Source organism: Trachypithecus francoisi, unplaced genomic scaffold, assembly GCF_009764315.1.
Source record: "Trachypithecus francoisi isolate TF-2019V2 unplaced genomic scaffold, Tfra_2.0 Lachesis_group16, whole genome shotgun sequence".
NCBI classification, from domain to species: Eukaryota; Metazoa; Chordata; class Mammalia; order Primates; family Cercopithecidae; genus Trachypithecus; species Trachypithecus francoisi.
The window spans coordinates 63,374,476-63,390,564 of record NW_022681461.1 but is presented as its reverse complement, the minus strand read 5'-3'; the positions used below and the strand labels follow the sequence as shown (position 1 = coordinate 63,390,564).

Genomic DNA, 16,089 nt, shown 5'->3' with positions numbered 1-16,089 from the left:
ATTCATGTCAGGTGTTTAGAACAGTGCCTTGAATGCATATGGGTGCATGGTACATGTCAGCTGTTCTTATTTGTAGTACCTCCTATAACACTAAAATTTTGTAAATATTTTAAAAAGAAAGAGTTAAGGGCAAAAGCAGTACTGACAGAGCATGTGCTTTGTGTATCAGGTGCTGAGGGAGGCTGTCTGTAATCCCTGTCTCCCTAATGTCCAGATGATCCTGCCCAGTCAGCCTTCCTAGTCCCATGTCACTCCAAGTTGAGGCTGTGGAGTTCAGACATGGTTCCCTGTGGCAGAGCTCACACTGGAGGCCCAGACTTCCTCTCTGAGGTCCTCTGTATCATGCTCCCTCCCTGCCAAAACCGTGTTTCATCACGGAGGGCTACATTTGGACTACAAGTCTGGATTCAAAGAGTGGCACCTTAAAAGGCTCATCTGAGTGTTTTTGAGATGTGTTCCAGGTCAGATGAGCCTCAAGACAGGTAGGGGAGGGATAGCATTAGGAGAAATACCTAATGTCGATGACGAGTTGGTGGGTGCAGCAAACCACCATGGCACATGTATACCTATGTAACAAACCTGCACATTCTGCACATGTACCCCAGAACTTAAGGTATAATAAAAAATAAATAAATAATTTAAAAAATTAAAAAAGAAGAGTGTAGTTTTTGGCACAGCAGAGATAATATATCCAAAATGACAGATGGGGAAACAACTCTGTATACTATAAAAACAATCCCAACTTAGGTTATGAGAGACCATGAGCTGTGGTTGATAGAGCATGGAGCCAGAAATTGTGGGTTTGAGTCCTAGCTACATGAGACTGCACAAGTCAACCTCCATCAGGGTGGAAGCCTCCAGGAAGCACCCAGGCCCTGGAATCAGGCCGACCTGAGCTCAAACCCCCATCTCCTTCCCTTCCCAGCTTCATGACCTTGGATCAGTTAGTTGACTGGGTGAGCCGCTTTCTCTCCCTTTGCCCTCCTGACACTTACTCTGCTATTTTCCTCCTATCCCCAGGCTTCTTTGCCAGTGCCTCCTCAACTTCACCCCACCCCCAGTTATTCATGCTGAGGTTCCCGGGGCTCTCTGGCTTAGGCACTTTCTGTTATCATTCTATATGCTCTTCCTGAACAAGTTGATATACTTCTAAGCCTTCAACTACCATCAGCTTCTAAATAGAAATCAGAATCCCTGAGCCTAAGATCCCTGCATCAAGCTTGACTGACACCTATCTTGGTCATTCCCCAAATTGTCTGCACTGAATTCATTGTCACCCCTGCTGTGATGGCTGCCTCACTGAATGTCATGCCCATCCACCTAGGTAAGCCTAATCCTCCCTTCCCCTGCCCCCTAAGTGCAATAGTCCTATGGATTTTACCTCTGAAATATATTCTTTCATTTGTTTAGTCAACAAATATTTACTGAGTATTTCCATGTGTCAGGCAGCATTTTCTTCATCCTCTTTGCCACTGCCCAGTTCCAGCCCTCCATCATCTCTCCCCTTGATGACCTGACTTCCAGAGATCCCCACTTGGCCATTCTTGAGGTCATTCTCCTTTCTGCAGCAGTCACTTCCATATTTCTTTCTTTTTTTTTTTTTGAGACAGAGTCTTGCTCTGTTGCCCAGGCTGGAGTACAGTGGTGTGATCATAACTCACTGTAACTTTGAACTCCTGGGCTCAAGCGATCCTCCTGCGAAGTGATCTGGTCTCCTAAGCAGCTGGGACTACAGGCATGCGCCACCACTCCTGGTTAATTTTTTTTTTTTTTAAGTTTCTTGTAGAGATGGGTCCTGCCATGTTGCCCAGGCTCATCTAGAACTCCTGGCCTCAAGCAACCCTCCCTCCTTAACTTGGGATTACAGGCGTGAGCCACCATGCCCAGCCACTTACATCTTTTAAAGTGTGAATCTGATTGCCCCCATCCCCCAACCCTTGAGTGCTCCCTATACCCTCAAGATAAGGTTTCAAATTCTCAGAAACAGTGACATTCTCTGGCTACTGCTCATGTCCCAGCCCCTTCCTGGGCTACCCACTCTTCTCGGTTTTTCTCTCTCCCCTCTTGCCATACTTGCTTTCTCTCTATTTCTCAAGGAGACCACACTTTTCCACCATTCTCTCTGCCTGGAATACTTTAACCTTCTTACTTCACCCAAATAACTCCTTCCCGTCCTTCACATCTCAGCTCAATGTCCTGAAGCTGGGACCCCCTTCCCTGAATTCCCACACTAGGTAAGGTCTCCCTGTGGCATATCACAGAGCAGCCATGATCTCCCCCCAGGGCTTGGATCTTGAGTGTTCAGCTCCTCTTCCCAAGCTGTGAGCAACATGAGGGCAGGGCCCTAGCACATTGTCTGGCATACAGTGGGTACTTGTTAAAGAGTTATTATCAAACAGGGATAATGATATTGACATCACAGTGCAGGGTGAAGTATGTGCTTAGAGGAGTTAAGGCAATGACATTAAGAAACATTTCCTAAGCTCCTACCGTATGTCAGACACTGGCTGGCCCCAGGGAGACCAGAGCTGAGAGGACATCGTCTCTCCCTTCAAAGAGCTGCCAGTCTAGCTGCAGCTTGAGAACCTTGCAAATCACTCCTCCCCAATTACTTATGATGGGAGGCCTGGACTTTGCCATGGCCTCTTTACCCCAATTAAGGCTGTAGGCAAAAAGCCCTCAGCCTTAGGCCTCAGCTCTCACACAGTGGCTGGTTTTGCGAAAGCTGAGCCTCTGCCAGTCTCATGGTGGTTTTCCCAAACCTGCCTGGCTCTTCCTTCTTCTCCAGTGACGCTCAGCAGAGAAGCTTGATTCTAAGTAGCTACTTCTTTCCCTTGTCGCTCCACACTTTGCCTCTTGGGGCTGGCATTGTTAGGGTAACTCGCCCTGCCTGCAAGGCAGGGTGAGGGTTAAAAGTGCCCCACAACCTCTTCGAGCATCTGTGAAGTAGGCATTGGCATGACGCTTCAGTGACAGAATGGCTGTAAAGTGCCTGACATGGAGTAAGTGCTCAGCAATCATTAGCCAGTACACATGGGGTTAGGGTTAGGGTCAGGGTCAATGTCAGGGTTAGTGTTAGGTATGTCATTAAGCAACACAAGAGTGCCTACTGTGTGCAAGACACTGATTTGTGGAAATGGTGCTTTGTACTCAGTGGGCATCCAGCTCTCAGTCTAGAGAACAAGGAATTATAGAACTATAGTTAGAAGGAACCTGAGAAGTTATTTATTCCAACCTCTCCCTTTATTTGAGCCATGGCTTTTCAAGATACACACACATAGGGTGCATGACCTAAAAGGTGCACTCGATCTTCTTTCCCTCCCAGGGGTCTCAGTGTCCCTGGTCCTGTGGCTGCACCTAGGCTTTCTCCTCCCCTGATGTTGGCAGCTGAACATACAGGTTCCAGAGTTAGACTGCTTCCTAGCAGATAACCTTGGGAAAGTTACTTTAACTTCTCTGAGCCTCAGTTTTCTTATCTGTAAAATTGAGCCACAGAGTTGCTCTCAGGATTAAATAAAATAGGAGCACAATGCCTGGCACATAATAAACATTGAATAAGTGGCAGCCACCTGGTAATTTTGGCGAAAGTCAAGGTTCTCCACCACCTGCCCCTTGTCCACCTGATCCATTTCTTTCCTGCTGTTCTCCTTCACATGTCCTCTGCTCTACAAGGTTTCGAGAGGAGGGCCTAAGGATCCATGCCTCTGGCCTCTGCCCACGCCTTGAATGCCACCCCTCTTCTAGACTGATGCTCTCCCATCTGTCTGCCAACTCCGACTTAACCTCAGGGTCTGTCTGACTTCAGAACCTGTGCCCTTTTTCATGGTATCCCAAGAAATGGAAAAGGATGGGGTCAAAGGAAGAAGAAGACAGAGGGTCTAGTTCCCAAGACCCTGTTCCCAAGAGCCACTTTCAGAAAGTTCCTTTGGGGCACTGTTTCTGCTGGGTTTGCTCCTTGCCCTGAGTAGGGGGTATTTAGTTCAACAGTGGAGCCAGATAGTCACATGAGCCACCAGCCACAAGCAGACCTTATGGGAACACTGGGTTTAGATTTGGCCTTGATGGTGAACTAATTGCCCATTATGTTCTTTCAAGGTATGGCTCAACTCACCAATATGGACCCACCTAGAAAAATCCCCAAGGGCTATTATGATTGTGGAGACGGCTTCTATAACCCCGTCTCGAGGGTAATCAAGGACTACAGGAACCGCTTTCTGAGAAACGCAGGTAGGTTTCTTTCGACACTGCAGCACGTTTTCTCTTCATCCACGTATAAGTATGTGCATCCGTATGTACAAATGTATGCACACACTTGATGAGAAAAAAGCTTTTGCTGATGAAAGACAAAAATTGATTACCTGGATGTTTTATCTTGTGGACTTCTTATGGCAAATCTGTACATAGTCCTAGAGGGAGGTAAAAGGACATTTGTGGTCTAGCTGTGATGGCACATAAATGTCGCACTGAAAGGATTAAGGTACTTATTTTTGCATGGATTCCTTCGATTTTAATGGGCACATACCATATGCTAGACACTCTGCTTGGTGTTGGGGAAAAGGCAGAGCAAAGCTGGACACAGCCCCCCTTCCTTGTGGAGCTTGCATTCTAAAGGTGGCAGAGTAGTACTATAAACAGTTAATTGCATCATGGAACAAACACAATGAAGGGCAAAACATGGTCCTGCAGGGAAGGGAAAGTAGGGGCCCCAGAGAGGTGGGACAGATGCTGTGGGAGCACAAAGAAAGGGTATCAAATCCCGAAGTGGTAAGTCAGAGAAGGTTTCAAGGAGGAAATGACTTCTAAGCTAAGACCTGAAGAATAACTGGGATTTGACCACAAGGCTTGGGGACAGGGTTTCCCAGCGAGAGGAAATGGCACAGGCAACAACCTAGAGGGCAGTGATCCCTTGAGGTCCAAGAAGGTTGGTTCATCTTTTAGTCAGGGGAGTAGGTACCTTGGAGGATCCAGAACCTCAGTTTGGTGAGTCAACACAAGGCCGATCAGACTGAGAAGAACCCATTTGCAGTGACCACACTCACAGGAGATCAATACACAAATAATAGGAACATTTTCCTTTAATGCAGTGATTCCTAACCTTACCCTTTTCTGAAGTCACACTCCCGCTAGGAATATCAAAAGATACGGACCCTCTTGCTAGAAAAATGTCCATGCATGCACACACACAAGCACACATGTGCACACATGTGCCCACACGTGCGCATGCACACACACACACATTTTGCAGATAGTCTTAAGGGATGGATGGTCCCTCTAAAGACCCAGGTCAAGAAACCTTGCTCTATAATGAGAAAGAAACTTCCAGGTAGACCAGACCATCTGTGCTGGTGGATGAGAGCATAGTCTTCCTATAGGGAAATTTACTCAGTATGTCAGTGATGACCAGAAAGCTGCCTTGTGGGGCTAGAATAAGAGCAAGGAGAATTGTCAGCTGATCCTATGACTGGAATCCTGGAGCTAAGACGCCGCTAACCCACTGGATGCTACTGGAGGAACATGGCAAATGCTCACACTCCAAGTCCCCAGCTCACATGTCTTCAATGACTTCCCTTTTCCATTTGCACAATGCACTACTCTGTAGCATGCTAACTCTGCTGGGTGCTAATACATTTACCATGAAGTTTCTTAGTCAAATAAGATAGGGAGATGTTGCCCTAAACAATGCTAACCAGGCTTATTTACTGCAGAACTTCTCAGGGCCTTTAATATGCTAATATACTTTGTACTTTTCCTTCATGGCACTTATTTCAACGTAATTAAATGTAATTATTTGCTTAATATCTATCTCTCCCACTAGACTGTAAGATCCGTGTGAGAAGGAACTCTGTATTATCTTGTGTCAGTAAGAGTTCAGTTAGAAAAATGGAAAGAGGCCTGGCGTTGTGGCTCACGCCTGTAATCCCAACACTTTGGGACACCAAGGTGGGCAGATCACAAGGTCAGGAGTTTGAGACCACCTGGCCAACATAGTGAAACACCATCTCTACTAAAAATACAAAAAATTAGCTGGGCATGGTGGCGGGTGCCTGTAATCCCAGCTATTCAGGAGCCTGAGGCAGGAGAATAGCTTGAACCTGGGAGGCAGAGGTTGCAGTGAGCCAAGATCATGCCACTCTACTCCAGCCCGGGTGACAGTGTGATAATCTGTCTCAAAGAAAAAGAAAAAAGAAAAATGGAAAGAATTTAATATTAGGAAATTGGTGGCTACTAGGGAACTGGAAAAGCAAAGGAAGACATTGAGGTAAGAGAAAGCAACTGCAGGATGCAGGTACCCCCTCAAGGACTGGGGACAATAGTAAAAGATTAGGTTGTGAGAACCTAGAAGGTCAACAGAGGGACCCCCAGGACCTGCAACCTGAGCAGAGGCCAGCTAGGGCTGGCTCCTGGGAGCTCAGAGCAGGGCTCCTGCAGAGCTGGGACCCAGACCTCTGGCGGGACAGCACTGCCCAGTGGAGCCTCTGAAGAGAGAAATGAAGCTGATTCTAGGAGTGTGGAAAAAACTGGAAACTGGAAGTGAAATGACACTGCTGTGATGACACTGGCATGAACAACAAAGACAACAGAAAGGAGGGGTGTCTTTGTCTGCCTGACAGCCCCTAACAAGGAGCTGGCTGGCAAAACTAATGTAATTTAAACAGTTCCAGTCCCACCGTTGCCAAGTTAAGCATAGAAGGGTCAGTTTGGAGCTGAGAGTCAGTGCCTTCTTTTTTTTAATTTTGAGATGGAGTTTCACTCTTTTTGCCCAGTCAGGAGTACAATGACGCGATCTTGGCTCCCTGCAACCTCCGCCTCCCAGGTTCAAGTGATTCTCCTGCCTCAGCCTCCCAAGTAGCTGGGATTACAGGCACCCACCACCATGCTCAGCTAATTTTTGTATTTTTAGTAGAGACGGGGTTTTGCCATGTTGTCCAGGCTGGTCTTGAACTCCTGACCTCAGGTGATCCGTCCGCCTTGGCCTCCCAAAGTGCTGGAATTACCTGACACCGCACCTGGCTGGGTGTCAAGAGCTTCTCACTGGCCCAGCCACCCCTTTTGTTGCTCAGCATCCACACACATTCTTCTACAGATATTAAGCCTTCTGTGCAACATTAACAAAAGTATGCTTTTTTTGTATAACAAGTTTCAATACATCCTCCATATTAACACAAGGCCCTCTCCCCTTCTCCCACAGAGGGCAGATACTGCACCCATTTTTTGAGTAAGGTTATTCCTTGACAGTTCTGCCTGAAGAGTCTATAACCTACAAGCTCCTGCCAATAATCCTTCTATAAAATAACAAGGATAAAAGAGGAAACAAAAGAAAAAATTAGTTAATAAAAACAAATATGCTAGCCAGGCATGGTGGCTTGTGCCTGTAACCTCAGCGACTTGGGAAGCTGAGGCAGGAGGATCTCTTGAGCTCAAGAGTTTGAGGGCAACCTGGGCAACACAGCAAGACCTTATCTCTTAAAACAAAACAAAACAGACGGAGTGCAGTGGATCACACCTGTTATCCTAGCACTTTAGGAGGCCAAGGCAGGTGGGTCACCTGAGATCAGGAGTTCAAGACCAGTCTAGCCAACGTGGTTAAACCTCATCTTTACTAAAAATACAAAAATTACCTGGGCATGGTGGTGCATGCCTGTAATCCCAGCTACTCAGGAGGCTGAGGCAAGAGAATTGCTTGAACCCAGGAGGCAGAGGTTGCAGTGAGCCGAGATCTCACCATTGCACTCCAGCCTGGGTGATACAGCAAGACCCCCTCTCAAAACAAAACAAAACAAAATGTGTATATAGATGAATAAATAGAAAGATAGATGACATAGATACAGATATTCATACACATACAAGCAAGGAGAAAAAACTGTATCACTACTACAGTTCTCTTTCTGTAACTGGTCACAAGGCTGTAGGTAATATTTACAAATTCCTTCTTCCATTATTCATCCCAGGTTCCATTTGCCTTGAGCCCACCCTTCCACTGGTCTGGCTTTTTACCTAGTAGGGTAATCAAAACCTTCATTCTTGAAGGGTCCAAACCCTTAGTGGTCCTGCCTTTGTTGGTTATTAGTTGGTTGGGATAGTTTTTTATGAACTTTTACTGTGGTCAGTGGAAGTACCAAGAGATGTCCTAGAGAACTACTGGGTTCCATACAGTGTTCCCTTTCTCCTAATGGATGGCAGCATTATCTTCTATACCCAGCCTTCTCTCAGGAGCCAGGAGAAACTGATGGTGACATAGATTATAACAGCATAGAGTTGCTGCCAGACAACTTAGTAGGGATACTTTACCCTGGAGGCCAGTAGGCCAGGGAGGTTTCCTGGAAAGAGAAAGATCTACTCTGTAACCTAAAAAAGAACAGACAAATGCAGCAGGGTTGGTAAGAGTGTTGAAGGCAGAGGAGACAGTATGTGCAAAAGGATTATAGTTGGGAGAAACATGTCATAAATAGGGAGTTCCAACTAATTCAGGAGCATGAGCTAACAGTATGAAAGGAGACAAAAAGCAAGAGAGGAAGCCTGAAAGGTGGGCGGGGTGAGGGCAAAGGTTATGGCTGTCTTTCACCCTAAGGCAGTGGGGAGCAAGGGAAGGCTTTAGGCAGTTACTAACATAGTAACTCATTTGTTCTTTAGAAAGACTTCTTTGATTACATATAGAGAAGAGGCCAAAGGAGGTTAGATTAGGTAGGAGATCCTTCTGGTAAGATGACGGGAGAGAGGAGCATGTGAAGGACATGGGCTCAGGGTGATAGGGTAGGTGACCTGGGTTCCTGATCCTGGCCCCAGCTCTCAGGCTGCCTGCTGGATGACCCCTGGCCAATGCCTTCCCTCTCTGGGCCCCTTTCTCTTCATGGATAAAATGAGAGAGTTGAACTGGATAATGTCTAGGGCCCTTCCAACCTTAAGTAGGAGTCTATGATGGAGGAGAAAGGTAGCCAAGGAGTATTTTGGTCTTGATATTATAGGACAGATGAAGTTCGGAGTGTCCTGAAAACCACTAAAAAGGAGACTTTGTTTGTGGCCACCTAGTCATTACCCCTGACTCACCTCACCCTGTGAGGGACTGATTCAGGCTTCTGTCCCTCTTCTGCTGCATTCCAATCTACCCCCACAAACAGTGCTTCCTGTTGGCATCCTGAAGGCGCAGGCTGCTGGGCCTCTGGGCCTAAGATGGGTGACTGAGGCCATCCCAGAGTAAACACAGGGCCCTCAGCCACTGCTGTTATGAAGCATATGCCACCTGCATGGGTCAAAGCTGGGGATACTTATTGTTCAGCAGGTCACGGGCTGGGCCACCAGCAGAAGAGTCACCTTTGCTGTGAGAATTTAAATCCATCCTTCCACGTATCAAAATTCTCTGAACATCTACTATGTACCAGGCTTTGGGGTTCAGGGCAGGCAACATATTCTCTCTAACTATAGCTCTCAAACCTTCGACCCACAGTAAGGAATGTTTTACGTCATGACCCAGGATACACACAGGTGCACATGTGTGATGTATGTATCTTTGTACATGCAACATTCTATGATTTTTTTTTTTTTTTTTTTGAGATGGAGTCTCTGTCACCCAGGCTGGAGTGCAGTGGTGCGATCTCGGCTCACTGCAACCTCCGCCTCCCAGGTTCAAGTGATTCTCCTGTGTCAGCTTCCCAAGTAGCTGGGACTATAGGCATGTGCCACCACACCCAGCTAATTTCTGTATTTTTAATAGAGACAGGGTTTCACCATGTTGGCCGGGCTGGTCTGGAACTCCTGACCTCAGGTGATCCACCCGCTTCAGCTTCCCAAAGTGCTGGGATTATAGGCATGAGCCACTGCGCTTGGCCCGATATTTTCTATTCTGTTTATTTTTCAAAATGCTGGTTGCTAGGCACTAAATTGATTTTACAACCTTCTCAAAGGTGGGACCAGCTGTTGGTGGACCATTGTTCTAGGCAGCCTTCCCTGACCATCTCTTCTGTCCTCCACTCCACTGCTATGTCTGGGCTGGGCGTCCCTCCTCTGTGCCTTCCAAGCCTACCTCTTAGCACTTAGCCCTGGACAGTAGAAGTATCTTTATTAGCTGTCTCCCCCACAAGTCTGGGAGCAGTTTGAGGGCAGGGACCACGTGACCATGTCTGATTTATCACTGTGTCCCCAGCATCGCACATGGGTCCCATGAGTTGGAGCTGATTAAATGTTTGTAAAAGACAAAGCATGCAGGCAGGCAGAGCACCTGCTTCCAGGTCCCTCGTATTGTTCAACTAATCACACCAAATTCAATACTTGGCACATGACAGACAACTTATGATTTTGAATAATAAAAAGAATCCGTTATATTTCTATGCACATCCAAGTTTTCAAAGCAGTTTAACATCTGTCAGAGGTCTCAACCCAGTGGCTCTCAGGACAAATCTGGTTGCAGTTTCTGTTTGGTTGGTCCAATTCTTGAAGTTGCTTGGGTTTGAGCACCTAGGTGAGACCATGCACTGCCCAGATCCCTCCCACTCCCTGCTGTGTGACCCTAGCAGCATCAGTCATTTCTGGTACTCACCTTAAAGCCTTTGAGTTCATGAGCCTTGCATCTCATAGACTTCTCATGCATCCAGTGAGCTGGGAATGGGCTCATCCTGAGATTGGGAAACTAGGTCTTGGAGTAATGAGTGACAGACGTGTGATAGTGAAGCTGGAACTCAAACCCACTCCCATCTTACCACAGCCCAGTTGTCTCTCCACTACCCCCTACTGCTGCTTACCTTGGGACCATAAAGCCATAAATGATAGCAACTGTAGACAGTTATTATATATTCTAATCAACACTGCAAACACAAAACAAAAAAGAGACTGAGTTAGGATATCTTGCCCCACAGAGGCTGGAGAGCTGGGAGAGGTGAGAGAGACAGCGTGCTGTGGTGGTTAAAAGCCTGGGGCCTAGAATCCATGCCTCAGGCTGGCCTCTAGTCCTAGATCTACCACTGACCAGCTCTGTGACCATGAGTAGGTTACTTTTCCCCTTGGAGCCTCACTCTCCTCATCTGTAAAAGGGGCATTGTGGTAGTACCTATTGGAGAAATTATGGTTAGAAAAAAATGAGATTAAGTATTAAAAATACATAGGACAGCACCTGGTCCAAAACAGGTGTCCTGTGATTGGTAATTGTGGCTGTTATCATTATGATGATTATTGACTCAGGCTAGAGAGAAAGAAGTGAGAGCCTGGGATTTGTTAAGCTTTCTCTAGGTGCCTGAGAGGAGTCTCTAGGGAGACAGATGTGCCTAGATATGCTGTCTTTCTGCCTCCTCAAGGGTTTTGTTTGGAAAATGAGGTGCTGCTGAAACTTTGGGGTCTGCAAACACTTGATTAGGGCATTCAGAGCCCCAGCCTAACTTTGAAGGTCCACCTTCCATCCTGCTGTCTCTTCTGCCCTGTGTTCTAGTCCAACAGGACTAGCTGGCATCCACTGATAAACACACAGCACTTCCTACTGCCTATTCTCACCTCATATATTCCCCCAGCGCAGAATACCCTTCCCTCTTTTCTCCACCCTTCTCAGTCCTCCTCATCTCTCAATGCTCAGCACATAACAGAAGGCCATGAAGTCTTTGCCTGCAACCCTCAAAGGAGGGCATGTGGCTTTGCCTGTGCATCCACAGCTCGGGAAGACAAGCTGGGAAACGAATGCTTATTGTGGAGGATCCTTGCTAGGCTCTGTGCCAAGCACCTTAACAGCTTACCTTGGCCATGCACAGTGGCTCAGGCCTGTAATCCCAGCACTTCGGGAAGCTGAGGCGGGCAGATCACCTGAGGCCAGGAGTTCAAGGAGGCCAGGAGCCTGGTCAACATGGTGAAACCCTGTCTCTACTAAAAATACAAAAATTACCTGGGCATGGTGGCACATGCCTGTAGTCCCAGCTAGTCGGGAGACTGAGGCAGAAGAATTGCTTGAACCTGGGAGGAAGAGGTTGCAGTGAGCCAAGATCATGCCACTGCACTCCAGCCTGGATGACAGAGCAAGACTTGGTCTGAAAAAAAAAACAAAAAAAAAAACACCCCAGCTTACCTCGCATGCTCTTCTCTGCCACCCCAAGTGGGTAATTTGCATGAGACACAGTTTGCAATTTGCAATGAAGACACTTGGTCTCAGGTTAATAACTTGCTCATGTCACACAGCTAGTGATACAGACAGATTCAAGCCCCAATCTTTCCAAAGGCTGTCCTTTTCATTCTTCTTGCCAGCTTCGTAGTTCTGGTTTATTCTGTGTTCCTCTCTCTCCTCTCTAGATAGGGGCATGTCTGATTCATTGTTGTTCCTCCACCAAGCACAGTTCCAGGCACCCAGTGGGAGCTCAGTAAGGTTCCCAAGTGAATGAAATGGTCCATCTTAGAGCTTTAAAACAAAAACACCACAGTCCCCACAATCAGATGCTACTTCATTTGGAAAAGGGTCCTTTATACACTGTGAGCTAATAAAGAAGCATTTGGAGCTATTTGGGTGAATGGCCTTTACTACGATTACGATGGGAAATTGGGAGACTAACTCTAGCCCTTCCCCCTCCTACATGTCCCTGTCACTCCTCTTAGGAAGGATAAGCTACAGCCTTGCTGGCAGTTTGTACGAGTATCTCTTTCATGAGGCTGTTGCTTGCCTCAATGTTACTAGTAGTAATCATTTGCAAAAGAACTGTACCACTAATCTTTACTCCCTCCTCCCAATTAATGATACCCCATGAGAGTGTCTCAGATGAAAGACACATTATTAATATTCAAAGAAAAAACCCTCATAACCATTTTAACATATACAACTAACAATAAACTAAATTTGCTTTGTGGAAGACAGAGAGTGAGCATCCCAAATTAGTTTATGTAAAAAGCTGAAATTCTTCCCCGAAAGGTCTCAGTACCATCCTCAAAGAATATCCTGATCATCAGAAATGCCGTCAAGATTCCCGCCAACATTATCCCCTTTGTTGTCTGAAATGTCGAATCAAGCACATCTGGCAAATGTCCTAGAGCTCACAAATCTTTCAAACAGCGTATAATTCCCAATGGTTAAAGAGATAACGCCACCGCTTAATCGTGCTGCTCTTCAAAATAGCACCAACTTTCCTTCAATCAGAAACAATGGCTTTGGCTTCTTAAAAATATCACACACCAGTGATTATTTGCAGAGAGCGCCCTTTTGCATTTGAACCTGTGGGTTCCAGACAGAATTTAAAATCAAAATCACAAGCCTCATTTGAATGCACACTCCATTAAATGGACAATGGGAATAAGGGGTGTGAATTGGGGTCTGAAAAGTAACCTGACTTATGTGACTCGGCTGCCACCACCAGAATCATGAGGAAGATGGCGATGATGGTGGTGGTGACAGCTAACGATGACTGAGCTTTTGCCATGCACCAGACCCTCAACCAAGGGGTAGGGAATACTCATGTGATCCCTGTTTGACAATGAGGAAACTGAGGCTCAGTGGGGTTAAAGAATTTCCCCAGGAAATTCGGCAGGAGCCTGAATTCACACTCAGGCTCACCTGCCTCCCTAGGTTTCCCATTTTCCACTTCTGGCCAGCTCCAAGATCATCTGTTGAATGAGGCATGGACGAAAAGCTCCCAGACTTGAGGTTTATCTGCTCCCCACCCAGCTTTAGAAAAGGGTGAAATTTAAGCAGCACAGTGAACATGTAGAGAAGAAAGACCACTTTAGTCTTCTAATTTTTCTCTGACATTGTTTAGAGAGTTGAAAACTGGAAACATCCCCAGTGTCTAATAGGAAAGGACTGGTTAAATAACATATAGTTTATTCTTAATATGGAATACAATGCAATCATTTAAAAATGGCAGTGAAGAAATAGATCTATTGCTATACAAAGGTATCCATATTCTATTTGATAGAGTGATAAAGCAGGACAATAATAATAGCCAGCATTTGCCAACTTCTTACTGTGTTCCAGGCACTGGTCTAAGCCCTTTACGTATATTTTATTTTATTTCATTTTATTTAATCTCCACAGTAATCCCGCAAAGTCGTTATCCTTGTTATTCCCACTTTACAGATGATGAAACTGAGGAAAGGTGAAATGTCTGCCCAAAGTCAAACTGATAGCAAGTGGCAGAGCTGGAACTGGAAGCCAGCCAGGTCCAGCTGACTTCAAAGCTAAAGATAATGTTAGAGCTGACTTTGAATGAGAAGTTGGAGTTTACTAGCGAAAGAAAGAAAGAACCGAGGGCCTCCCTAGCAGCCCTATATTTTATAGAGATATAAAAGTACACATCCAAAGAGTGTAAGGTTGCAGATAGTTCTCTGCCCACTTTCTTGCTCAAAAATTGGCCAATGAACAAGTCTTTCTTTTTTTTTTCCTTTGAGACGGAGTCTCGCTCTTTCGCACAGGCTGGAGTGCAGTGACGCAATCTCAGCTCACTGCAAGCTCCGCCTCCTGGGTTCAGGCCATTCTCCTGCCTCAGCCTCCCCAATAGCTGGGAATACAGGCACCCACCACCAAGCCTGGCTAATTTTTTGTATTTTTAGCAGAGACAGGATTTCACCGTGTTAGCCAGGATGGTCTCGATCGCCTGACCTCGTGATCTGCCCGCCTCAGCCTCCCAAAGTGCTGGGATTACAGGTGTAAGCCATCGCACCCGGCCAATGAACAAGTCTTTCAATGACACTGACAAACCAAGACTCCCCTAATCTTGAAGCCACTGCCTTCCCCTGACAGATGAGAAATCTGAGACCCAGAGAGGGCAAATCACGTGTTCAGCCCCACACAGCCTGTCTGTGGTAGGGCCAGGGCTGGTACCCGGGGTTCCCACTGCTGGCTGGAACTCCTTCTGCAAACCCAGGCTACCTTGCCACAGTGCTTCCCTTGCGGTTTCTGCAAAATGGCCGAGTAAGACTCCCCCACAGCCCCCTCCTGCTGTCATCCCTCTAGCGAGACAAAAGGCAATTTACCAAAATGTTATAATCACCTGGAGGCTGGCACGCAGGGACATCCATGCTTTATCTGCAGTGTTGTTAGCAGCACCATAATGAAGGCTTTGTGGAGGGATAATACGCTGTAACTGCCAAATCAAATGCCCGCACCAATCACACGTCCCTGCCAGCAGACGGGCATTTGTTGTAAGCAAAAGGGGTAGGAAGGAAAGTTATGAGTATCGAATGCCTCCACGGTGCCAGGGACTTACCACATCCCAGTTCTTTGAGGAATAGACCGTTATTCGTATTTGGCAGATGCGGAACCTGAGGCTCAGGGAGTAAGTTACTTACTGACAATCAAGCAGCTAGTAAAGGGAGGAACCAGGGTGTGAACCCAGGTCCCTCTGACACCAGAGGCCATGCTCTGAACCGACAAATATGCTGTGGCCTTTTCTGAACCATGAACCTTTCTGAAAATCTAGGCCCAGCTACAGACCTCTCCCCAGAGAAATATAGTTGAATTCACAAACAGAATTTTGCCTACAGAGGGCGGGATTGGCCACTTGGAAGGCATCCATAGATCCTTGTCAAGACCTTTGCTCTAGGAATAACAGCCTGCCCAGCTTGCTGCCACTCCCTGGACTGCAGGAATTGCCCATTGCCATCCTCTCTCCCCACCCCAGTTCCAAAGGCCCTGGAAATTCCCCTTCCAGCCATGGCGCCCATCAGATTTTGGTACAATTCCTCCCCTGCCGCCCTCTGACCCCAACATGGCAGCCTCCTGGAGGCATTCGAAGGACACAGCTTCCCCTTCCATGGTTGGAGTCAACCCAGGCCAGCACTGTAATGATTTGTTTTGTCTCCTTTAATAGAAGTGAGTGGAAAGCCAGACCCTATGGGGCTGGAGCCTACTGTCTTCCTCAGCCCAGATTCTGGAACTCAGCACTGTTGACTGAAACCCCTCAGGACCAGGAGAGGCAGACAGGGTCACAGGCAGGTATTGAGAGCCAGCCAGATCTGCAGGCAGATCCCAACTCTGCCACTCACCAGCTGTGTGACCTTGAGCTAGGCCCTTAACTTCTCTGAGCTTCAGTTTCTTCACCTGAAAAAATGAGGATAGAAATAGACCCCCCTTCCAGGACTGTGGCCTGAAGTGAGATGACATGCATGAGGTGAGATGACACACTCCAGCAAGAACAA

At 46.8% G+C, this 16,089-nt stretch overlaps 1 protein-coding gene across 3 annotated transcripts in view; it reads left to right on the top strand.

Annotated features, from left to right (window-relative positions):
* The window catches only part of MORN5 (MORN repeat containing 5), a 39,821-nt gene that overhangs the window by 10,758 nt on the left and 12,974 nt on the right, over positions 1 to 16,089 (top strand). For 2 of the 3 annotated variants that reach the window (XM_033237565.1, XM_033237567.1), the window contains exon 4: positions 4,096 to 4,227. In XM_033237565.1, the coding sequence (XP_033093456.1) occupies positions 4,096 to 4,227 (132 nt within the window). Of the gene's footprint in view, positions 1 to 4,095; positions 4,317 to 16,089 lie in introns of those variants that run through there. The other variant, XM_033237566.1, reaches the window with a different exon arrangement.